This window comes from Nothobranchius furzeri, chromosome 2 (assembly GCF_043380555.1).
Source record: "Nothobranchius furzeri strain GRZ-AD chromosome 2, NfurGRZ-RIMD1, whole genome shotgun sequence".
NCBI classification, from domain to species: Eukaryota; Metazoa; Chordata; class Actinopteri; order Cyprinodontiformes; family Nothobranchiidae; genus Nothobranchius; species Nothobranchius furzeri.
The window spans coordinates 14,876,211-14,900,955 of NC_091742.1; the positions used below are offsets into that span (position 1 = coordinate 14,876,211).

Sequence of the window (24,745 nt, forward strand, 5' to 3'; positions counted from 1 at the left end):
GAGAGGGCAAGGCTTCCCTCTCCCCAGCCACTTGAGCCAGCTCCTCCGGAGGAATCCCAAGACGTTCCCTGGCCAGGTGAGAGACGTAGTCCCTCCAATGTGTCCTGGGTCTTCCTATAGGTCTCCTCCTGGTTGGACGTGTCCAGAAAATCTTACCATGGAGGCATTCTGACCAGATGCCTGAGCCAACTCAACTGGCTTCTCTCGATGTGGAGGAGCAGCGGGTCTACTCCGAGCCCCTCCCGAATGACCGAGCTTCTCACCCTGTCTCTAAGGGAGAGCCCAGCCACTCTTTGGTTAAAACTCATTTACCTTACCCAAACCTCGTGACCATAGGCGAGGGTGTATATCGCCTGCTATACCAAGAGCTCTACCTTCTAGCTCAGCTCTCTTCACCACGACAGGCCGGTACAACGCCCGCCTCACTGCAGACGCAGCGCCAATCCACCTGTCGAGCTCACACTCCAGCTTTCCCTCACTCGTGAACTCCACTAGAGGACCTCATCCCTGAACTGGAGAAGGTATCCTACTCTTTTCTGACTCAGCGTGGATGGATGGAAAATATCATAAAACATAGGAAAAGAAAAAATTATGATTAAAAAAGAAAATGTGAGGAAAGGGGGAAAAAAATGAAAGAGGGAATCAGTGGATCCCCGGAAAGGCAGGATTGATGGAAAGAGCAGATTGAGGAGAAGGCAGTGATGAAGAGTCAACCGAAGGTCACGCTAAGTCCATGGCACGTATCAAACGGGGTCAGAAAATAACTTTTTAACTCTTTGTTGTAGAAAAGCCCAAGTCTAAATAGTCCAAAGTTGATGTCATAGCTGTTTCAAACACGCCGCCACCATCTTAGTTCCGCTCAGCCGCACTAAAGTCCCACCCACCGAACAGAGCACTGTGATTGGAGCGACACCAGACTGTCCGGGGCTGCGGATGTTCCAATGGGCCGTGGCTAGACCGACATGCAGAGCAAACGGTCTAGATTGTAGGCTAGCGGTCTGCAGCGTCATCCAGTAACTTCTCTGAACTCCAAATTCAGACTTTTTCACTAAATGCAGCGTTCTGCTCATCAGCAACAAAAACCCTGGTGAGTTTACATGTTACTATGAAGATAACTTTTATTGTTCAAGTACAAACAGTTTCGTAGACCAGTGATGTGTGATATATCAGTATCAACATCGATATTGTCCGATCGGTAAGGCCAGGCTGATTTGACCACCTTTCCCTTTGGTGCATCCCTCTGACTGAGCCATGAGGGCATTCCTCTGTATCCAAACATCCTGAATGACATGATAGGTGTGTGTTTGTGTGTTTCTGCTCTGTGTAGAGATCTCGTTCCGGGTTTGGCAGTGTGGCGGCAGCCTGGAGATCCTCCCCTGCAGCAGAGTGGGTCACGTGTTCAGGAAGAAACATCCGTACATCTTTCCAGATGGAAACGCAAATACGTACATCAAGTAAGACTTTTACACACAGCAGAGTCGAGTGGCTTTAGATAAAGGCACAGAGTGGAAGTGCTTGTTTTTCATCACCTCAAAGCAAGCACACGTAGTTTATACCTTCTAGTTTCCTTTATTAGCAGAGAGGCAGATGGAGTTTCTGCACCAGGTGTTTAAAAGGTACAACGGAAATAAAGACTATCGTTTCATTGGTTGTTTCAGAACCAAGGTTGTTTGTTATGCATTTTAATGAAAATTATCCATAGGATAAATAAAATACTTAAAGACAATTAAGTATTAGAACCAAAAGCAGAATACAGATTTTACTTCCTCAGATATTAATAGCTGGAACAGAGTTGGAGCAGAAAACCTAATAAAATAATCCCCCAGTGTGCTCGCCCACCTGTTGACCGGATTCTCTCACATCAGGTGGTCGGCGTTGCCTCTCTGATGTCTCGCAGCCATCAAACTGCTCACATCATTGTTAAAGTGGATTTACGGCTGCCTAGGAGCCTTTGGGCTGCGACTACAATGTAATGCTATTAGCATAAGCTGTATTCTGCTCTCTGCTCCTATCAAAGTGCTCCAACAGAGTCATGTTTACAGGCAGCCCAGTAATCCATTAACAGCTCTAATGTGCTCAGAACACTTCCTGTATAAACAAATCAATCACGAATGTAATAAGATTACTTGTCCCTTTCAGATTAGAGAATCAAAACCAATCCATGCGTGGTATGCAGGAAAGAAAAACACTGTACAACAAAACTAGAAATATTCCAAAGAAAATGTAACGGTTGAGTCTTTGAGGCATTTGGGATTTATTTTTATGAGTTTAGAGTGAGACAGATGACCTGTATTTGATCTGTAACCTGTAAAAGAATCGTAACAACATAAACAGAAATGTTAAAGACTCAGTGGCTCACCAGGGTCACCATGGTAACCATCAATATCTCATCAGTCACTATAGTAAACATCAGTGGCTCATTCTTCACCGTGGTTACCACACACCTTTTCATTCCCCAACAGTACTGAGAGGTCGACAGAAAGTCAAACTAAAGCTCAAACCAAAACCAATGAATGGTGTTAAAATCCTTTTTACTGAATGATGGATGGATGGATGAATGATGGATGGATGGATGGATGGATGGATGGATGGATAATAGATGGATGGATGGATGGATGGATAATAGATGGATGGATGGATGACTTATAGATGGATGAATGTTGGATGGATGGGTGAATGATTGGTGGATGGATGTTTGATGAATTTTGGATGGATGGATGTTTGATAAATGGATGTTGGATGGATGGATCGATGGATGGATGTTTGATGGATGGTTGGATGAATAATAGATGGATGAATGTTGGATGGATGGGTGAATGATGGACGGATGTTTGATAAATGGATGTTGGATGGATAGATGTTGGATGGATGGATGGATGGGTGAATGATGGATGGATAGATGGATTTTTATGAATGGATGAATGATGGATGGATAGATGGATTTTTATGAATGGATGAATGATGGATGGATGGATGGATGTTGGATGGAACGATTTAAACCTAAACTAAATTCTTCAAAAATCATCAAACTTAGACTGATTGCATAAATAGATCAAACTTCCAGCTCAGTGCTTTTTAAAAACAGAAGACCAGAGTGCTGTAACACATTACAAAATAAACGCTTCTATCATGTGCACAAATGAACTTCTACCTGACTCATTGAGGGGCGGGGCTTTCTTAATGGTTTCTTTGCATGTTTATGCTAATTTGGTCTACTGTATAATTCACTGCAGTCAAAGTTCATAACTGACCTTTCAGCCGCATTATTTATGTTTTACAGCGAAGCTGCAGGATGTAGCAGAGAAAAAGCCTTAAAATAAACCATTGACTGATTTTGCCTGCAGCCTTAAAGTAAACATAGAAAAGCAAACTATAAAAATTTTATAATCATCTCAGTTCTTGTTCTGCTTGATTTGAGCGCATCTATGGAAACACTACATGACAAAGTAGAAGCAATGAAGAGCAACAGCTTAATTGCAGCACTCCATCAGATCGTTACTTACGGGACTCGCTAAACGCTGCTGACCAATGATTTATCTGGCAGATTATTCCTTTAACGCTTGAGTCATTTACTAACCTCCGTGTGTGAGCAAAGCATTAAGACTACAAAGTGCAAGAGCCCTTTTTTGGTTTAATTGCCAGAGCGGAGCGCTAAAGTTCCCAGGATTGAGGGTTCCCTTCCCAAAACGAGCTCTCCGACTCAGGAATGACACTTTGGAGCAAAGCTTCGTCCAAACGGCTCGTAAAAACTTATTGTTTTGTGTCAACTGGCTAATTCGCTCCAACACCAAGACGTTTTCATTTGTGTTTTTTTAAGCCTCTGTAGTTCTTCATTTGGCTCCCTGTTGGCCGTTACCGAGGCAACATCTGTTCTGCACAGAGGATGATGACTTTTAGTCTGTTTGTGATCAACAGCCCTCTCGGAAACAAGGCCGCTGCTGTCTGATGGTGTGTTCCTCTGCTGGTTAATTAGCTGGATTCTTTTGTGTTGGCAGTCAAGATTATGAATCAACAAAAAGTGCTGTTGGATTATTTAATTACACAGATTGTTTCCTTTTGTGTTGCTGCCATGGACTTGTGTGTGTGTGTGTGTGTGTGTGTGTGTGTGTGTGTGTGTGTGTGTGTGTGTGTGTGTGTGTGTGCGCGTGTGTGTGTGTCTGCATGCGCGCGTGTGTGTGTCTGCATGCGCGCGTGTGCGTGTGCATGCGTGCGTGCATGTGTATGCGTGCGCGCGTGCGTGTGTGTGTGTGTGTGTGTGCAGTGAGAGGCGCTAATTTAGAGGCAACATCTGACACATATTTATGTTTGAACGCCCACGAGCATCGCGTGTCCTCTCTCTGTTCCCCTTTCATTAAGCCGCCACGGCCGGCGCGGGTAATGCTCATAATGGAGGGTTTCTGTCAATTCAATGAGATTGTTCACAGCTCACAGAAACTCTGCTAATAGCTAATTACTGCAGAGAGGAAAACAAAAATGAGACAAAAGGGGTAAATGGGGATGAGAGGCAGGGAAAATGTGCTTCTCTGTTGGCGCAGTGTGGGTGAATAAAGGGCACTGGGTTGAATAGAAATGAGCTGATGCAGAAACACGATTCACAGCAGGTGGAAATGTGGTTTAATACCTGAAAGTTTCCTTTGGACGAGAAAAAGCTCCAAGAGTGTTCTCAAAATGTCAGTCAGCGAGGAAACAAGTGAACTTATGACCTCATTTAGACCTGATGACAACAGTAGCTCCACTCACTTCCTGTTCTCCAGTCACACCAGACCTAAATTCTGTGACCTCGACTAAATGGAAAGTGTTGAAGCCTTGATTTAAAGTAATTATGCTTTTATTTTGAAATGGTTTTTATGGAGTAGTTATTATGATCAGTCAGTATCTTACCTGAAGTCTTGAGACTTTTGTAAAACATTTAAGGAAGATCCCAAAGTTCTGAACATTTATAAAAAAATACCATTTTTTTCATTTATATTTATTTATTTTATTTGTTTCTATTCTAATTGATCCCACTTTATTTTCATGTTTATTTTAATTTTTATGATTTATAATTTTTTTATTTTTTTTTACTTGATTTCATTTGTTTGTTTGTTAGCCTAAGTCACGCCCACTTCTGAACCATGGGTCCCTACTGCCAATAAAAATGAATGGGAGTATATGAGTGGATAAAAGTTTTTTCTGATTTACTTACTTAACAATGGATGGACGGATGGACGGACGGACGGACGGATGGATGGATGGATGGATGGATGGATGGATGGATGGATGGATGGATGGATGGGTACATGGATAGATGGATGGACCATTGGATAATGGATGGATGGATGGACTGGTGAATGATGGATGGATGGATGGATGGATGGATGGATGGATGGGTACATGGATAGATGGATGGACCATTGGATAATTTATGGATGGATGGACTGGTGAATGATGGATGGATGGATGGATGGATCAATGGATGGATGGATCAATGGATGGATGGGTACATTGATGGATGGATGGATGGATCGGTGGATGGATGGATGGATGGATGGATGGGTACATGGATGGATGGCTAGATGGATGGACAGATGGATGGATGGGTACATGGATGAATGGATGGACTGGTGGATGGATGGATGGGTACATGGATGGATGGATGGACCGATGGATGGATGGGTGAATGGATGGGTACATGAATGGATAGATGGACCGGTGGATGATGGTTGGATGTATGGATGGGTACATGAATGGATGGATGGTTGGTTACATGAATGGATAGATGGACTGGTGGATGATGGATGGACAGACGGATGGATGGATCCTGTTTGAAACGAGCCATGGATCTCACATTCTGATGCCAGGAAAGTGCTCATTTTTGACCGCGGGCAAAAGTTATTTTTGGTTTTGTTTGAAAAGACGTGGAGGACTCCTGCTGCTCGTCTCACCAAAGCGGAGGAGAAAACAATGGCTTAATTTAGCGAGCTTCACACCCTCCTTCCAGTGAAAAAGAAGGAGCATTAAATGTAAATCCACAAATCTGGTTGTATGGAAATCTATGCTGGGGGTGGGGGGGTCTGCTGTGATGTCATATGTGTGACGTCTGATTTTTTAAATTATGTATTTTTAATAGCAAATATTTAAAGCTAGTAAATCTCCAATTAGGTGGCAGACTTAGTCAAAACTCACATAATTATTAACATTTACATGAAGTTCCACATATGTGTGGTTTAGGGTGAAAGGTCATGACCCGTGAGCCAATCAGGAGGGGAGGAGTCTTCGGATCTCCATATATTTTATTTTGTAATACTTCTCCAGCTTCGCTGTTTTCTTTTTCTCCTGCATGAAATTCCTGGATCAGAGAGACCGAAAAAACGGCCCAAAGCTGAATAGGATGAATTTGGTTTTGTGTGTGTTAACAGGAACACGCGTCGTACAGCCGAGGTGTGGATGGACGACTTCCGTCTCTTCTACTACTCCGCTCGCCCGGCAGCACGAGGAAAATCCTACGGAGAGTAAGAACGACCAAAACCGACACGTCACAGATTCACCGTTACAACCTGACTTTCGGGACCACAAATACTTGATTTAATCAACATAAAAACACTTTACAGCTGCCGACTCTTAGCGGAGTTTTAAAACGACATCGGCAGGGTGTTCGTCAATAGTGAATATTTCCATTTAGTGGCCATTTGTTGGTCTGCTCACTGGATTAATGCGATCATCTCCCTAAGAGGTGATTCACCTGATTTGTAGCCTGTTTTCTCTTGTTTTCTTCAGCAGTTAAACCAAAGAGGGTGATAAACCACTGCTCTGAGCGCTGGACGTTACTTTTAAAGCCCAAATTAAATGGTCTACCTCATGCTTGTGTCTTCTTTCCAGTCGGGAGTGACAGGGTGGTTTGTGCACAAACACAACAGTTGTCTTTAAATGTCAGTTTATCTGTCGGGAACATGTGAGATCTGAAGTTCCTCACAGCGTTCCTCCAGCTGTGCATGAGGATTTTCCTGTCCGTTTCCAAGTGGTGACTTATTTTTTCTGTTTGTTTTGTGTCTCGCCAGCATTCGAGGCAGAGTGGAACTACGCAAGAAACTCAAGTGCAAATCCTTCAAGTGGTACTTGGACAACGTGTACCCCGAGCTAAAGTAAGGACGCCTGTGTGTGTTGTTTGACTTATTTGTGGCTGGAAAGCTTCTGCTGAGGATGCAAACTTAAAGGAGAATTTCTAAGGCTGAAGCCAAAACGGGCTTTATTACCATCTGGGTCATTGTTGGAGACAGATTATGTTTTCGATGGTTTTGTACTTTTCGCCGTCTGTGGTAGGCTGTTACTGGGTTCGCTCATAAGGCTCTGCTGACTCATCTGGGCACAGATGCAGAACTCTGGAGGTTTTAGTTCAGAGGTGATTAAATCAGCAGGTGAAGAGAGACGGAGTTCAGACAAAACACAAATCTGGTAGGTAAAATCCAAGGGTCAGACTTCAACATCAGCTAGTCCAAAAACCTTTTCTATATTTTATTAAAACGCTCTTGATTCAGTATAAAATTATAAAAATGCTGTAAATATTTCCTGAAAGACTCCATAACTTCATCCCTTTGCATCAGATTGGATTGAATCCTAAAAATACGCCTGGATGTACCGATGGATGGATGGATGTACCGATGGATGTATGGATGTACGGATGGATGGATGGATGGACGGATGGATGTATGGATGGACGGATGGATGGATGCATTGACAGTCGGGACACTTTTAAAAAACAGCTAAAGACCCTTTATTTAAAGCTGCTTTTACCTAAATCTTTTATATCCTTATTTTTAACTCAAGTTTTTAATCTTTCATCTGTTTATGAAATTAGATAATTTTATGACTTTGTTTTTTCTGATTTTAATCTATTTCTGTTTTGAGATTATGACTTTGTTTTGATCTATGTGATTCTATGTGATAAGTGCTATATAAATAAAATTTACTTACTCACCGATGGATGGATGGATGGATGGATGGATGGATGGATGGATGGATGGATGGATGGATGGATGGATGGATGGATGGATGGATGGATGGATGGATGGATGGTTTTCAGTGAATTTGCTCCTTACTTACGGTAACTGGATACTTTTCACCACCTGATGACTCTCTCTCTCTCTCTCTCTCTCTCTCTCTCTCTCTCTCTCTCTCTCATTTTTGTTTTTCATTTACTTAAATTAAAATATCTTATCTCCTAATTTCTAAACTCAGCCTGACGGTCAGGATGAACCTTTAAGAGTTTCATCACAGTTTAATGAAATTTGAATCTGAAAATACACACAAAAAAACTCAGTTCCTTATAAAACTATTTTGAGAAGCTAGTGACTCGTCAGCTTTACGTGGAACGATGTGTGTTGTTACTATTATGGTTTAAACCAAATATTAAAATTCCTCTCCATGTTGAGCTGAGGCCACTTTTCTGCCTCACGCTGCTCATTTTGGTGTCTTTGATCTCCTCATTCTCAGCCTTAGTGAGTTTTCCACACTGATCCGATCAGACTCCTCAGATCCACTGTCCTAAACACACACACACACACACACATGCACGCACGCTCACACACACACACACAGACAATACAAACCCTTCCTGAAATCCCTTCTCACGGCTTTACACACACGCTTTAAATTCCCATTTATTCACCGGAGGCCAGTTTTAATCCCTCAGAATGGAATTAACAGGCTTCCTCTCCGGGGACAACAGACCTGACCCTTAAAACCCAGAATAACCTTTATTTATTAAAGTCAGAGATAGCAGATTGAATTAAAGCCGCTCGGCTTAAGCTGGAGAAATTAACAAGAAAGAGTTTAACAAAGGAAACTTTTGGAAGTTTAGAGTCTCGTTGCCTCCGGAAGATTTGTTAAAGGTGCCTCCTGGATGCCTCTGTGGTGAGGTTTCCCGGGCACGTTGAACCAGTAGGGGACCTGGAAGACCCAGGACACGTTGGAGGGACTATGTCTGTCGCCTGGTCAGGGAACGCTTTGGGATTCCCCCGGAAGAGCTGGTCCAAGTGGCTGGGGAGAGGGAAGTCTGGGCCTCTTGATTTAAGCTGCTGCCCCGCTATCCGACTCCAGATAAGCAAAAGAGAGTGGATGGATGGACGGACGGATGGATGGATCCGACCTCAGTAGGAGTCAAACAAGAGTCAGCATGGGTAGTTTCCTGAATCGCCAGATCTCAGACACGTTTCCTGCACGTTTCAGATCAGGAACACAGCTGATTGGTTTGATTTAGTGATGAATCACTCCTGTAGACACCATTGAAGGATGGGAGACATCAGCTGTTAGATTAAGATGTTAGAAAGACAAATGCACAGCGAGGAGATATGTTTCATTTAGGTTCTACTAACGGACACTAGGGGGTGCTAAAAGCAAGCCAAATTCAAAGTTTCCTTTTAAATGATCTCTTTACGTAGCATCATTGGATGTGTTGTTTTTGCATTCTTTGTAACTAATTGCTAGTATTTTTATAATGTTCCGAGTTGCGTGTTATATTTTTGTTTGTGTTTTTAGTTTTTTGTCATTTCTGCAGATTATGTCTGCGGATTAGGATTGGATTTTACATAAAACCTTAATCTAAGGACGACAGATTTAAGCTGCTGTTAAAAAGTTTTTCAGCTGTTTAACGGAAGCCTCCTGGTCTCCATCAGGGTACCGGATGACTCGGACTCGCGCTCCGGTGTGATCCGTCAGAGGCAGAACTGTCTGGAGTCTCAGAAGGTAGACGGTCAGGAGACACCCATCCTGACTTTGGCTCCCTGCGCGAGGATAGAAGGCGTCCCCACCACCAGTCAGGTCAGCTGTAAAAAAAGTTTTTAAAAATCCATTTTTTTTCCTCTTGCTTCCCAGGCCTCCTGTTTTTCTAATTAATTCTAATATACAGTACCGTAGTACACATATTATACTGAGAACGTTTTAATCCAACTTAAATTTGTTTCAAGCATGTTTTATTATAAAATGCACATTTGTGCTGTGAGACCTGCTCCAAAAATCCAACGTTATCATTTAAAATCAGTAATTCTAACTTTATTGTTCACGTCTGTAAGGACACTAGCAGGGTAAACGTGACTGCGGTTTTTACAGTCGGACACGTTGAAAACAAATGAAGCAACAGGTGACACTGGGGTGCACGTGCAAGGAACGTGCACACGGGGGAACATCTCGTTTGTTTTCATTTTTTGTGTAACTGAGTCAGAGCTAATCTGACTGTGTTCATTTTCAACTAACCAGGCCAGCAGCGCACCAAAGTAGCTGTGTGTGTGTGTGTGTGTGTGTGCGTGTGTGTGTGTGTGTGTGCGTGTGCGTGTGCGTGCGTGCGTGCGTGTGTGTGTGTGTGTGTGTGTGTGTGTGTGTGTGTTCACTCCCGTCTCTGTTATAGTTAATACCCACAGGATTCTCATTATTCGGTGTTTAGAGCGAGTTCGGAGGCTGTGATTGGAGCAAACAGGCACGGCGTGCAGCGGGCCGACACACCAGCAGCAGAAAAGCCCAAAGGCTGGGTGACCTAAAGGTTGCTGGTTGAAATCCCAAAGCTAACAATAAAAATCACTGGGCCCCGAGCGTCTCTCTTCCAACAATATTAAGAATAAAATAAACAAATGAAACCCTGAAGGAGTTTTTTACTCCTGTTAATCTGGTTTGGTGTCTGAACTTTACTAGCTTCACTAATGTCTTTGTTTAAAAGGTGATAAATACCCATTTCTGTAGAAACGAGCTTTTATCACATGACAGGAAAAGTGAATATTTTAGGTTCTGATCAGAAAACAAGCCGTTCTGGAACAATCTGCTCCTCCTTTTATTTTCTTATTTGGTTTTAACAAACTTGACAGAGTTGCAGAAACAACGTTTTAGACGCTCTTAATGACTCTGGTCAGAACTTCTGACGTGTAATAAATCCTCAGCAGAGGTTCAGCTTCACTCACCACATTTATTTTACTTTAGCTTTAATAAGACGACAAATGTAAAACCCAACAAGATAATAAAACGGCTCCGACCCTGCAGGTGTGACCAGGTCTTATGTGAACGTGTGAATTAAAAAGTAGATCAGGTGTCGTTAAAGAGCTCCTCGCTCCGTGCACGCTGAGCTTCAGATGTTTTATCGTTACTCTGAGCCGTACACTTTGCTTTAACCTTGAATTCACTTCTTTTTGGTCTCCCTTACAAACTCGTTCATAAACTTCAACTGGTCCAGAACTGAGCAGCCCGTATTATCACCAGAACCCCTTTCTTTCACCACATCACCCCGGTTCTTCAGCAGCTTCGCTGGCTTCCAGTTAAATTCAGGTCCATCTTCAAGATTCTCCTCCGTGCCTTCAAAGGCATCCACAACCTCTCTTTAAACCCTTATGTTTCAGACCTTATTTGTATTACCACCCCCTCCCGTTCCCCCAGATCATCTTCCTCCCTCCATCTTGCTGTTCCTTCTGCCCGTCTCACTACCATGGGGAGCAGAGTTTTCAGCCGCTCTGCTCCCCGTCTCTGGAACTCACTCCCCCTAGACATCAGAAATATTGACAGTTTCACCCTCTTCAAATCCAGACTCAGGACCCACCTGTTCAAATCTGCCCATGACCTCTGATTTTATTTGAATTCTCTTTTTTCTTTCTTTATATATATTTTTTTTATGTTCTTTTCTTCGTTGTGTTTTATTGAATGTATTTTCCTGTCAAGTGACCTTGGGTGTCCTGGAAGGCGCTTTTAAATAAAATGTATTATTATTATTATTATTATTAACCTATTATTTATTCTGAGAGGGGTTAGCTGAGCTCCACGCTGACTTGGTTCTTATTTCTATAATAACTTTGTTTCACCTGCAAACCGCTCAGGTAGAGCCGTAAGGCTCCGAAATCTGTTTTCTCCAAACAAAGCTAAGGGGAGGACGATGATGAGCGCCGCCATCTGTGCGTTTCCCTCGCTCACGCTGACACAGGTGGAGGAGGGGCTTATGTACACACATATAATCAGGTGGTCTTGATCACGACAAGTGTTGAGGTGCCTGAATCTCTCCAGCTGTGAGAAGAGCCCTCCATGCCACTGGACCAGTTAGCCTCTGATGTCATTCTGTTCACAGCAGTTCAATAAATCAGTCAATCGGTGAAATCAAGCCTGCAGCGCCGGGATGCTCCAGACTAAATGTTTTACATCACAGAGCTGCTGCAGAAGACCTCCATCTGTCCTGCTGACTGCTGCCCAGCCTCCACGTGGGCACACCAGCAGGACCACGGGGTTCCCTTCCCGTCAAACGAAATGTAGATGATTTTAGGTCCATTTATTGTTTTTATTTATCAATAATAAACTGGAGCTCCAATGCTTCCTCCTGCCTGGAAACGGAGGAGAAAAGAGGAATAAAGCTACAAAAACAGGAACAATAAATACTAAATAAAGTCTCTCTCTCTCGCTCTCTCTCTCTCTCTCTCTCTCTCTCTCTCTCTCTCTCTCTCTCTCTCTCTCTCTCTCTCTCTCTCTCTCTCTCTCTCTAGGAGTGGGTTTACACTCATGGACAGCAGATCCGTCAGAAGCAGCACTGTTTGTCTGTATCCACCACCTTCCCCGCCTCACAGGTTCTGATGCTGCCCTGCAACATGGCGGACGGCAAACAGGTCTGAACACACATACACACACCCAGGTGGTGTGTATCTGCAGGCGAGACACCAGCGTTTATCACATGGCTGATAAATAAATCAAAATGTTAATAAATCTAAAGATAAATTTAGCTGAAAATAACTGCTGCATGGCTCTGCAAATCGCGTGGACATCAGGGGCAGTCCCACTGGACTGGCAGACCGGGGTGGTGGTCCCCTTATTTAAAAAGGGGGACCACAGGGTGTGTTCCAACTACAGGGGATCGGAGTAGATCCGCTGCTCCTCCACATCGAGAGGAGCCAGTTGAGGTGGCTCGGGCATCTGGTCAGGACGCCTCCCTGGTGAGGTTTTCCAGGCACGTCCAACTGGGAGGAGACCTAAAGGTAGACCCAGGACACGGTGGAGGGACTATGTCGCGACCCGACTCCGGATAAGCGGATGAAAATGGATGGATGGATAATTGCTACACACACACACACACACACACTCCCAGATGCTTGACACGTTTCCGAGTGTGTAGTTTTGAATAATCTCAACACACCTGCAGACACACACGTTCACACTTGTCATTACCCGACCACTGGGCACCTTGACGGCTTCCCAGAAGCCCCTGCAGCAGAGAACAACCTGACAACCAATAAATCACCTGAGAAGGAAGGAGAGAAGGAACACGAGGAGAGACTGAGGGAGACAAAAGAAGAGGAGGAGACGAAGAGAGGAAACGAGGGATTAGAGGAAGATTTTCTCATTACACCTCACCAGCTGTTCAGCGTGCATGACAGAAAAATCTGCTCAAGTGGGTTTTTCTTAATCACTTCTGGGTTTTCGCAATCTAAAACAAATCCAGTGGAAATCTGGATTTACTCACGATGAATCACACAGGTAGAAAAACGTTTGTGCCAGGAAAAGAAGGAAAACTGAAAATTAAAGTAAATTTTAAGGAAATGGAAACAAAAGCTGTAGGAAAACAAAGTCCAGGAAGTTGCTCAGCTGTGCATCACATGCATTCACACTACAGCGTGTCGACAGGAGCTTAAAGCACAATAAGGAACAATAAATCACAGGAATCCAGCCTCTCTATGCAGGTGACTGTGCATTATTTCCTTTTTGCTTCCAGCTTCGTAATAAGGCTGCAGGGTTCCAGAGGTCTGAATATTTTTACACCTCGGTAAGCTCCCTCGTGGCAGCAGCCTGACAGGAAGTAGATGTGTCAGCCGAGGTAGGGAATCTGAGAAAAAGTTGTTGTTTTCTGTGAAGGAAAGTGGGATTGAAGGTGTGAAACCCGAAGTCGTAAATGAGGAAAATCTCTGTTTTCTGTCTCGGTGCATGTGGAGACACTCGTGATGCTCTTCGGCAGGTTTGGGGAGTTTAAGGGGAAGAATCAAGCGGCTAGGTTTTAACAAAGGGAAAGAGAACGGCTTAAATAAGAACGGAGGGTTGGAAAAGGGGTGATGAACGGAAAGAAAGGGGAGGGAAATTAAGATTAGAGAAGAAGATGAGCAGTAAAAGATGGATTAAAGTAAATAAACAACGGAAGAAAGAGAATAACACAGAGAAAGCAAGGAGAAGAGCGAAGATATCTGAAAAAGGCAAAAGACGAGGAAAATCAAAGAAAAGTAAAACCAATGTGCTTCGTTATAAAATAAGTCAAAGTTCTCATTTCTAAAGCTGCAATAGTGAATTTACAGAACAAGCTAGCTTTTAAACGCAAACGCAATCACCCCTCCCGTCAGGCTACGTCTGCCAGAACCGGAAACCCGCCATGCCGGAGGAAACGATATGGTGCTTAACACCAGTCACTGTTTCCTAGGTCCAAACGTGTTTTGTTGTCCGTGACTTCAGATTGTGTTTTTCTTTTTAAAACTCATTTTTACTGTAAAAATCTAATTATAGCTCTACTAACCAGCTCAGTGTCCTAGTGGTAGAGCCTCCGCCCTGGGACTAGGAGATCAGGTTCAAGTCTGGTCGGGTCAGAAGACCTTAACAGTGGGATCCAACTGCTTTAAGGGGTTGGGTTGGAAGGTTAAATCACCAAACGGTTCCTGAGCGCGGCCCTGTCTGCAGCTCACCTCTTGCCCAGGGGATGGGTCAGATGGGGAGAACACATTTCACACACACTAGTGTGTGACAACTGATGGGACTTTAACTATGTTAGAATGTTGTAAAGAGGCCAGAAGAAATGTTTTAAGGTAGCTGGTTTTGGAGATTTGTTATAGCAGCTTTGATCCTGGACAAAGCCGATCAAGTGAGCTACAGTTTGATAAAACACTACTCAAAGGCTCTGCCTCTTAGGCCACACCCCTCAGAAGATCACAGGAGATTGTCGGATGCAACAGATACTTTCAAACGTCCATAAAAACGTAACAGAATCAAATCCTTTCAACCTGTTGTTCCTGACACAGTTCCTTATGCAACGCACCGATGTAGCCGCCCGCCACAGAGCCTCCAGGCTTACGACGGACTCGTACGCCGGAGTTCGGTCCGCTCTCTGTCCACGCGAAAGGTCTTGGAGAGAGACGCCATTGGGACATATGGGTTAGCAGGGAGAACTGTGCTTGTTACGCTGGGATCCTCCTCTGCTACATAACTGTGAAACATTTTAGCATGCTAGCTAATATAGCTAACCTGACTCTGGCTTTACTTCCTGTTCAGCTGCTCCAAGCTGATTGGTGCACATAGAGGGGTGTTTGCAGAGGGGGAGGGATGGTCAGAGGGCACTTGGATGGATGGACCTGGATCCGGTCACCAAGAACAGGACGTTCACCATGATTGGATGAGCCTTTGTCCAGAACTGTATGTTTCAGATGAGATTACAGTTATTTCTCTTTGTGAAAAATATTTAATATACTGGTTGTCATCAGTATGTAAAAGCAAGTAATTCTCTAGAAAAAGACCAAAATCAAGAAGAGAAAACGAAGTTGAAAATAAACTCGTCTGACCATAACTGAGACAGAAAAATGAGCTGTTGTTCTTTATTTGACCTGTGACTTATCAGCTGATCGCACAGAACATCTACTCTGAAAACACAAATTAATCCAACATATTTAAACTAATGCATCTTTTAAAACACCTTAGATACTTTCAAGTTTTTTCACTTGGTTGGAAAATCAGAAACGTTCCTGTGCAAAAATAAATCTTAGGAGAAAAACGCGGGAGAAGAAACAAGCGAAATGCTCTGAAGTCTGTGATAGAAGTTGTAACACATTCAGCTCAAACAGGCAGGTGTTACACACCTGAGGGAGATCCAGCTCAGGCCTCAGGTAACACACTTAAAGGATTAAACACACACACCAGCATGTGTGTGTTTGTAGCAGAGCTGCTGAAGCGCATCTCTGTCATGTAAATGAAAAGGTGTAAATCCGTGTGCGTGCGTGCGTGTGTGTGTGTGTGTGTGTGTGTGTGTGTGTGTGTGTGTGTGTGTGTGTGTGTGTGTGTGTGTGTGTGTGTGTGTGTGTGTGTGTGTGTGTCAGAAGGCAGGAAGTAGAGCGATGATAGCTAATTAGAACGAGGATCCACCAGAGAAGCAGCCCAGAGCTGACAGGTAGATGCAGAAACACGGCGAGGGAGAGAGAAAAATGCAGCGTTAGGCTGAAATAAGGAGAGATACAGAAATACTCAGAGAAGCAGCACCGGAGACGCAGCTAGACTAAGAAAATGGTGAAAACGGAGTAAAACCAGCTGTTTCTGCTGGTTAAGTAGAGTTCCCTCTGAGCCAGGGGCGGATTTAGGACTGAAGAAGATCCGGGGCTTAACATGCACACACGCACATGCGCACGCGCGCACACGCACTAGTCAACATCATATATATACAGTATATGTCTTGTACCACATAATTTTTAATCTGAAGCTACATATTCAGCATATTCAGGGCAGAGTATTGTTCCTGTTAGTGTTTAGTGTGAGATGATAGTAAATATTCCCGTTCTTTCTCCATCAACTTTACCTGATAGTAAGCTAACTTTAGGCAAACCTGCAGCACAACAAATATTTTCAAATAAGACTCACAAACCTGAGTCAACACCAGTATCATCAAAGCTGGGGTTCTGTCATTGTACTTTTGGTCCAAAAAACGTCCTTATGTCCATCTTCACTCATGCGTTTCAGACAAGAGACTGTAGAAGAAGCCGGCTGCTGAAGGGCTTCTTCTTCAGTGGTGGAGGCTCAGGCAGGCTGTATACAAACTACTGCCAGCTGCGCCCTCTCTGTTGGACTTTGGTACTGCATGTTACTTCCGCGATTTAGATCCGGGGCTTATCATGAAAGATCCGGGGCTTCAGCCCAAGTAGCCGGGCCTAACGCCGCCCCTGCTCTGAGCACCAGAGTTTTACCGTTCAAACACGTATTTAATAACCAGCCCCAACACTCGCAGGAGGCTTTAGCTAAGAGCTATTGTAATAACTAAAGAAGCTAGATTAGCTCTTAGTTCTGAGTCAAGTTTATTTTTGCCTCTCGTGTCTCAGAAAAGACGTAAACACACCAAATCCTTCACTTTCACCGTTTAGGTTCACTGATGGATAACTTGTTGTCCAGCCATTTTCATCGTTATTGATTCTTTATGGTTCCTTTAATCCTGAGTGAAAAAGGTCATCGACTGTACACAATAATCAAAAAGCAAAGAATGTAAGTAATTTTAAACAACACGAGTCCCCGTATTGAGCCCTGAGGAACACCTGAGGTTCTGGTGGTAGTTTGTAATTCTTCACTATTGACTTTTACCTGTTAGTTAAATTACTTTTAAACTAGCGGAGGAATGAATGATCACTTTAACCAAAGGCTTTCACTAACTGTGTAAAATCTTAGCGACACGTCAGGGAAATGATTTTCTCACATTTTTGTGTTTCCAGCTGACGCCGTCCAACTTTCGTTAACCATCCCACTGTCTTTATGGGTGACCCCGCGAGGAAAGTTGACCATTGAGCAGGATTGAAGAGTGAGCACCACCTCACCCCTGCCACGTGGACCCAACTTTATAATCTGGTTAAAATTTGGGATCTTTACTGATTTGTTCTGTTTCGGTGTTTTTAGTGTTGATCAGATACAATCAGCAGCCTGAGTGCGCGCACGCACACACACACACACACACACACACACACACACACACAAAATTCAATTCAAAAATACTTTATTAATCCCAGAGGGAAATTAGAGTTTCAGTAAACACAGTTCTGAGATCAGACACACATACATAGACACATGACAAGAAATGGTGACTGTGGTCATTCGCAACCTGAGTCGCACTACCGTAATAGATCAAGAGGGTTTATATGAGGATAGAGTCAGGGGGCAGGAAAAAAAGGCACTTCAGAGTTAAGGTTGGTTTATGCTAGACACGTCCGCGAGGTCCACACGGCTCCGCACGGAAAAGTTGCGTCATTTTAACAACCACGCACCTCCGCACGGCCCAGAATTTCCGCAATGCGCACCTCGGAAAATGTCTAACCACGCGGACGGACGGACGCGGAAAAACATGGTGGATCGGCAAGAACTAGTACGGCAGAGGTTCGTAAATACAGACATTTGTATGATTCAGCTCTCAGAGATCACCGTGATCAACATGTTGTTAATAAATCTTGGAGAGAAATAGCTCGCACCGTCTGAAAAGACGAGAACGCTGTTAAAAATGCTGAAATGCCGTGTTGTAAACAGTAATTTCTACTTCTACTATGGTGTAGTGTTGGATGTTTGCCGTAGAGCTCCATGCTGCCCCGTTCAGTTTGGGAGAATATTGGCTCACCGCAGGGACGAGCCGCACGAACCATAAACACTGCGAGTTGTGAAGCGCGTTCCATCCGCGAGCCGCATCACCGCGCGGAAAGTGAATGCGTCAAGCATAAACTAAGCTTTACCCTCAACAGAGAGGGCAGCTTTGCTATGCAAAAAACACCTCAGACAGAAATGCACACAGACTTCAGACATTACACAACATAAGTGTCCACTAGGTGGGGAGGTAGGGTTGGAACTCTCCTCACTTCAGTGCGTGCAGCTGCATGGGGCAGCGCTCATCACCTCCGTTTGGACAGGGGAAGGAGATAATGGGTTAGAGGGCACAGTGACTTGTAGATACGGTTCCACGGCCTTCACCGGTCACAGTCCCGCCCAGGCTGGGATAGGGAGAAAGAGAGTTTCCATAGCGAGGGTTTCTCCTAACGGAGACCCTCTGACTGACTCCTGTTGCAGGTAAAGCACTCATGACTCATAACAACTTTTATTAGCTATCCGTTACAGCCTCGTTTGGTAACATCTTCACTCCAACTCAGAGTTATTGCTGCGACTTTCAACTCCACAGAGTCTGAAATTCAAACCCAGAGTATCTCCCGAGAGCTGATCTGTGCTCATAACAATCTGAACTTGGCTGAAATCCCAGAGGAGGAAGTTTCAGGTCCGTGTGCCTTTCACCCTGTGATGACCTGAGAATGATGAGATACGCCCTCCTCTTCCCGCAGTCAGGAGCTAAAGTCTTCTGAACTTTGGTACAGTGTTTAACGGAGAGCAGCGGTAATGAGGTGAATACTAATTGATTTACTTTTAATTATCCTTTTTTCTCTTTCAATTAAAAACTCTGCGGCGTTGCTTCTCTGTGACGAGCGTCATCCTGCCAGCGTTGCAGGAGACCGTAACGTCGTTTTAAAGAACAAAGGCTGCATGCGTGCACGTGTGCGTGTGCACGTCAGGAGACGAGGATATATGATAGAGATGAGCTTCAAAGGCTCCACGAATGGGTCTAAATAGGTGCATTGCACTCAACACAGACTAAAATATAAATGGATACACAAAATAAAATAAAATGATAAATAATTAAAAGTAAGTAAATAATACAAATTAAAAAATATCAAAAACTATTTTTTATTAATAAATACAAATAAATAACAAATGTGTAAATAAAATACAAACAAAATTATTTTAAAATAAATTAAATATTTGATTGAATTAACAAATTATACAAAAGTTAGAAATACCTTTAATTTTAATAAATACTAATAAATATTAAGAAATATATGAATACATAAAATACAAATATTTAATCTCCTCTCTGACCGAGTTTCAAGGCTGAAATGAAAACTTTTCTCCACATCTGCTGCATTTTCGGTATCCAGCGGTTAACGATGCGTTTACGCTGTTATTGATCCTCCGATAACCCGCACTGACCTTATTTTGTTATTTCAGTCGAAACGAGTCTTCAGGAAAACAAACAAGCACAAATTTGGTCTTGTCTCATCTTCTTCCGCCTATCCGGGTCCGGGCAGCATCCCAACTCGGGAGTTCCAGACCGTCCTCTCCCCGGCCACCTCCACCAGCTCCTGCGGCAGGACTCCAGGGCGTTCCTGGGCCAGTTTGGAGATGTACTTTCTCCATCGTGTCCTGGGTCGACCGGGGGCCTCCTGCCAGCAGGACATTTCTGAGACACCTCCCTGGGGAGGCGTCCAGGAGGCATCTTAACAAGATGCCTAAACCACCTCAACTGGCTCCTCTCGATATGGAGGAGCAGCGGCTCTACTCAGAGTCTCTCCCGAATGTCCAAGCTCTGCACCCTAACCCTACTGCTGAGCCCAGCCACCCCGTGGAGAAAACTCATTTCGGCCGCTTGTACCCGCGATCTTGTTCTTTCGGTCATTACCCAAAGCTCACGACCATAGGTGAGGACTGGGCGGTAGATCGAATCAAATTTGGTCTGATGACAGAATTCTCGACTGGAGGAAGGTGGGATGTTCCTCCCTGGAGAGGGGTTCTAGCACCTCTGTCTCGTTCCTGACCCAAGATGGGCTGGAGAAGAGATGGCTCATCTGCAGGGATGAGGGAGGGATCCAGTATGAAGCCATCTATCTACTGGTTCATCTAAATGTTCTCACGTGGTTTGGATCTGGACTAGAATAAAGAGAATTTATACACATGCTGCTAAAGTTTTCCTCAGCAGCAGCAGCGTAAGGGAGCAGGTGAGGATCTCAGTCACCTGAGGTGGTTCAAGCTTCTGATAACGATGCTTCCTGATTTTCTCCCTCTGGAGTTTCATGAAGAGGCTCTGCAACAGATCCAGAACTCCCTGAAAGGGTAGGGTTATTATGGAAAACCTGGAAAACCTCCAGAAGGATGCATGGAGTCTTGACATAAAGCACTGAAACACTATAGTTTCATCTGCAGGATCAAAGAAAAAGAGACAAGTGCTCTATCTGGTGGCCATTTGGAGGCATTACGGGATTTTTCATTTAAAGCTGCAGCAAAAACACATTTTTATGTGAACTAACTTTAGATAAGTGATTCATTTTTCCAAATTCAAAATCTTCTGTCATTTTTGACAAAGGTTAATATTGAAAACTCTTTATGAAATGACTCTTTTGATGTATTTGTGTCAGGATCAGCCATTGTTCTGATCATATCATCTCTCCGTTTCCATAGGAAACTCACAGATGGTTGTAATCAAGCCTCTTCTTCATTCACCTCTGCTGTGTATTTAAACCTGTTGTTTTCACTCATGTTTGTTCGTTGATGCGTACTCCTGATGTTTGCGTTGAGTTAAACCAGACCGCCTGCCTCCTGGAGGTTTCTCACCTGCATCTGCGACCTGCTCTTGATTTTATGTCAGACTTTGTGTTTCTTTCTCCCGCAGGCTCTGACTCGGGTTTGTCCTTTAAAGCTCTGAGAACATTTTCATGTTATGCTAAAGACTGATAGCAGCTTTGTCTCGGTCAGATTCCCGTTTCTCTGCTCATCAGCACTCAGTCGGTGATGTACACCTGCTGTGCAGATGGTGGCTTCACACCTTTTCACACAAGCAGGTTTCTGCATCAGAAACATCTTTTCACTGCTGAATAAGAATAAAACAACTATTACACTGATTTAGAGAATGATTGTGTTACTACTCAAATAAAGAAGGAAAAATGGGAATTTTCATTAAAGTTCTGTTTTTCTGTTCCTACAGCGTTGGCAGAAATCAGGGACTCACCTGGAGCACCTGGTGTCTCGGTTCTGCCTGGATTCAGAGATGGCTCTGGATGGCATGGACTCATCCCGGATGCTGGTCATCAGCCCGTGTGAACTCAGCGCTTACACACAGAGATGGGAAGTCCCCTTTTCCTGACCAGGTGACATTACTCCTGAAGTCCCTCAGCAGAGCTGACCGCCTGTTGCACAAGCTGCAGACGTGAAAGGAATCGGGTCACGGCACCACACTGAAGACAGCTCTGTCAAAGATCTGCGGGGATGAAAACATGGCTGCCAAAATGGATACATGAACAGTTTGTAGGATGAGTGAAAACAAGGATCCGAGTGAAACTAAGTGCACCTTAAAACCCCGAACCGTAGAAAACACTTTTTCTGTGATGTTTTATGTTTTAATCTGAAATTTAAATCTAAGCACAACTCATGATTTTACTGGCTTTTCGTCTCCATCTTCACAGCTGCAGAAGCATCTCAGTGAGCTTTTACTCAAATGTGACCAGAAACCATCAGGTTAGAGATAATAATCGTCAGGTCTTCGTAAAGTAAAACTCTTCTGAAACCTCAAAACTAAAGAAGCAAAGAACAGCAAACAAAGATCCAGTTTTTATTGCCTCATCAACATACTTGGTAAAGTTTACATGTCTGTGTTGCTCTAAAGCTACACAATAAAATAACCGATGTTTTGACCAGATTTAGTTTTTCTACCACAGCCAGGTCGGTTTCCTACATAACTTATTATGACGGTTTTCCCTCTAGAGCAGGGGTGTCAAACTCATTTTAGCTCAGGGGCCACATTGAGGGAAATCTAGTCCTAAGTGGGCCGGACCGGTAAATTAAAAAAAAACTTCAGATTGTTTTCTTTGTTTTAATACAATCAATATAAAACAAGGCTGGAGCTTGAGGACAATGTAGTACAAGTACAACACCTGAAGTTGAAAATTTGAAAAAAAAAAATCAACAAATAAAAAAAAAACATTCCTTAGTGATTCAAAGAGCTTACAGGTCACATGGCAAGATCAGTTTCATGCAGCACTTTAAGTATATTTGACTCATTTTACTTTACATCTTTTAGCTTTCACCAGCACATCAACATCAGAAGTCACATCCTGAGTGGCAGCCAACTTCAGGATGGGATTAATACTCATTACAGAGAAAACTTGCTCACAATGATAAGTTTATTTTCACTCTACATTGTAAAGTATGAAAATAAAGTTTACACAACCATCTCGCTGGCCGGATTTAAACTGCTTGCGGGCCGGATCCAGCCTGCGGGCCGCATGTTTGACACCCCTGCTCTAGATGGAAGACAGATGCTTAAAACCTGTTTCTTCATGATGAATGTTTTCAGGTACCTGGCCCAGAAGGTTCAATGATACACAACAGCTTATTTCACAAACCATAATATTTTATGTTTTTATTTTAAATATTATTTAAGTTTTTATACTTAAGTTTTATTACCATATAATTTAAATATAAATATACTATGCATCATATAGTATATTATATAATTTAGATATTTTATTAGGTCTTTTGTAAGACCCTTGAATATTATCAGATTGTTATGTTTTTCTTTTAAATACGAGTTAAAACTACATTTTATTTCCCTCAGGGATAAAAATAATGTTGGAATTGAACAGAATTTGTGGGTTTTGTCGTTGTGTTAAGGATTTTTTTTTACCTTCTGGGCCACCGTAGATACAGTATATTTCGTAACATATTTCCACAACATACATTTGAACGAAACACAGGAGTTTAAACAAATTACGCCACACGCCCCCAAGTGGCTGGTTCCAGTACATGTTTTAACCTCTTCATGTAAACAAATGGGACATTTTTCTGACTAAAATGTAGAAGTTCAGCTCGGATATTGATTGTTTAATGTTTTTGTCTGTTGCTTCTCACATGTTTAAATGATTTTGATGCTTTAAAACATTATAGTTGTGTTTGAGGTGAGTGGGCCTGGCTTTCAGTCGTTGGGCTCTACCTGTAAATGGAAAATGTAGGCTTTACTTTAAAAAATGTAAGAAAGTAGAGACACAGTTTTTAGATGAACCCAAACTTAACTTTTGTTTTTATTTATAATCTGAAGAAAAGCGTCTTTAAATTTCAGATGAGTTTATTTTTTATTACTGCATTGCGTTGCATTCACTGACCAAAGTTTTCAGACTTGATTTGTGTTTAGAATTGTTTTAAAGACAGAATCATGAACTTTGAAATCTTATTTAGCTTTTTCTGAAAGAAAATGTTTGGTTTTTAACAAAAATTTCATTGAAGATATTCTTGATAAATAAGTCCATCTTTATTTTGAAGGATTGCACAGTTTCCCCTACTACTTCATCTCTTCTCACATGGATCAGATTCAGTGTCACTGACCTGATAACACTGATTGTATTTAACTGGGAAATGTTTCTGCTATCAGATGGTTTATAGTTATTGCAATGATTTTTTTCCAGTCAAATTTTAGTTAGAATCCTAGAAAATCCTCAACAGGAAATGCAGAACCTGATTTGTTAGCATGAGTTTTGTGGAGATGAATAATTTTATAAATAACTTCGGGACGCAGCAGAAACGGAAAGATACAAGACGAGAGATGTGCAACAAAATAAATTCTGAAGGATTTCTGTTGTTTTATCTCTGGAGGATGATCTGGGCTGTTTCTGCTGCAGCTGTTTCACGTTGCTCGCCCGTAGTGAGCTGCAGCCGTTTAAGAAACCCTGATTCAGTCTCTAAGTCTCCGTTTCTTTTATGTTGTTCAAACCAAACCTTCTGTCCAGCACAAATCTGAGTTTTTATCGTTGTGCACCAAAAGGGCGGATGAGCTCAACACTGTTAAAAATCCAACTTGCAATTTGTTTGGAGAGTTTAAAGTTTTAAGTCAGTTGAACGTTTTAACTTGCAAAATGTTAAGTTAATACAGAAAAGCAAGCACCTAAAAAGTTGACTGAACTTAAAATTGTATTGCAACTGGTTGCTTTACTTTTTTAAGTTCACGGGACTTTTTTTTTTTTTACAGTGAAGCTACTGTGGGCATCTGACATTTGACCTCTGGGTCATGTGACTGACCATTTCTCACACCAACAGCAGATTTCTGATATCATTGTTTGACATCATTTTGATATTGTCTGATTCCTCAATAAAATTTTATAACGCCTCTTCCTATGTTATTGAAGTGACTGGGCTGTATGGATGCAAACCACGCACACACACACACACACACACACACACACAC

The 24,745-nt window shown here is 42.9% G+C and overlaps 1 protein-coding gene across 1 annotated transcript in view; it reads left to right on the plus strand.

Moving 5' to 3' along the window:
* Positions 1–24,667, plus strand: part of galnt14 (UDP-N-acetyl-alpha-D-galactosamine:polypeptide N-acetylgalactosaminyltransferase 14 (GalNAc-T14)) — a 198,290-nt gene extending 173,623 nt beyond the window's left edge. The window contains exons 10-15 of the mRNA XM_015947783.3: positions 1,328–1,454; positions 6,399–6,491; positions 7,038–7,121; positions 9,651–9,795; positions 12,480–12,599; positions 21,497–24,667. Coding sequence (XP_015803269.1) covers positions 1,328–1,454; positions 6,399–6,491; positions 7,038–7,121; positions 9,651–9,795; positions 12,480–12,599; positions 21,497–21,655 — 728 coding nt within the window. The 3' untranslated portion in view covers positions 21,656–24,667. The remainder of the gene's footprint in view (positions 1–1,327; positions 1,455–6,398; positions 6,492–7,037; positions 7,122–9,650; positions 9,796–12,479; positions 12,600–21,496) is intronic.
* Positions 24,668–24,745: the final 78 nt, after the last annotated feature.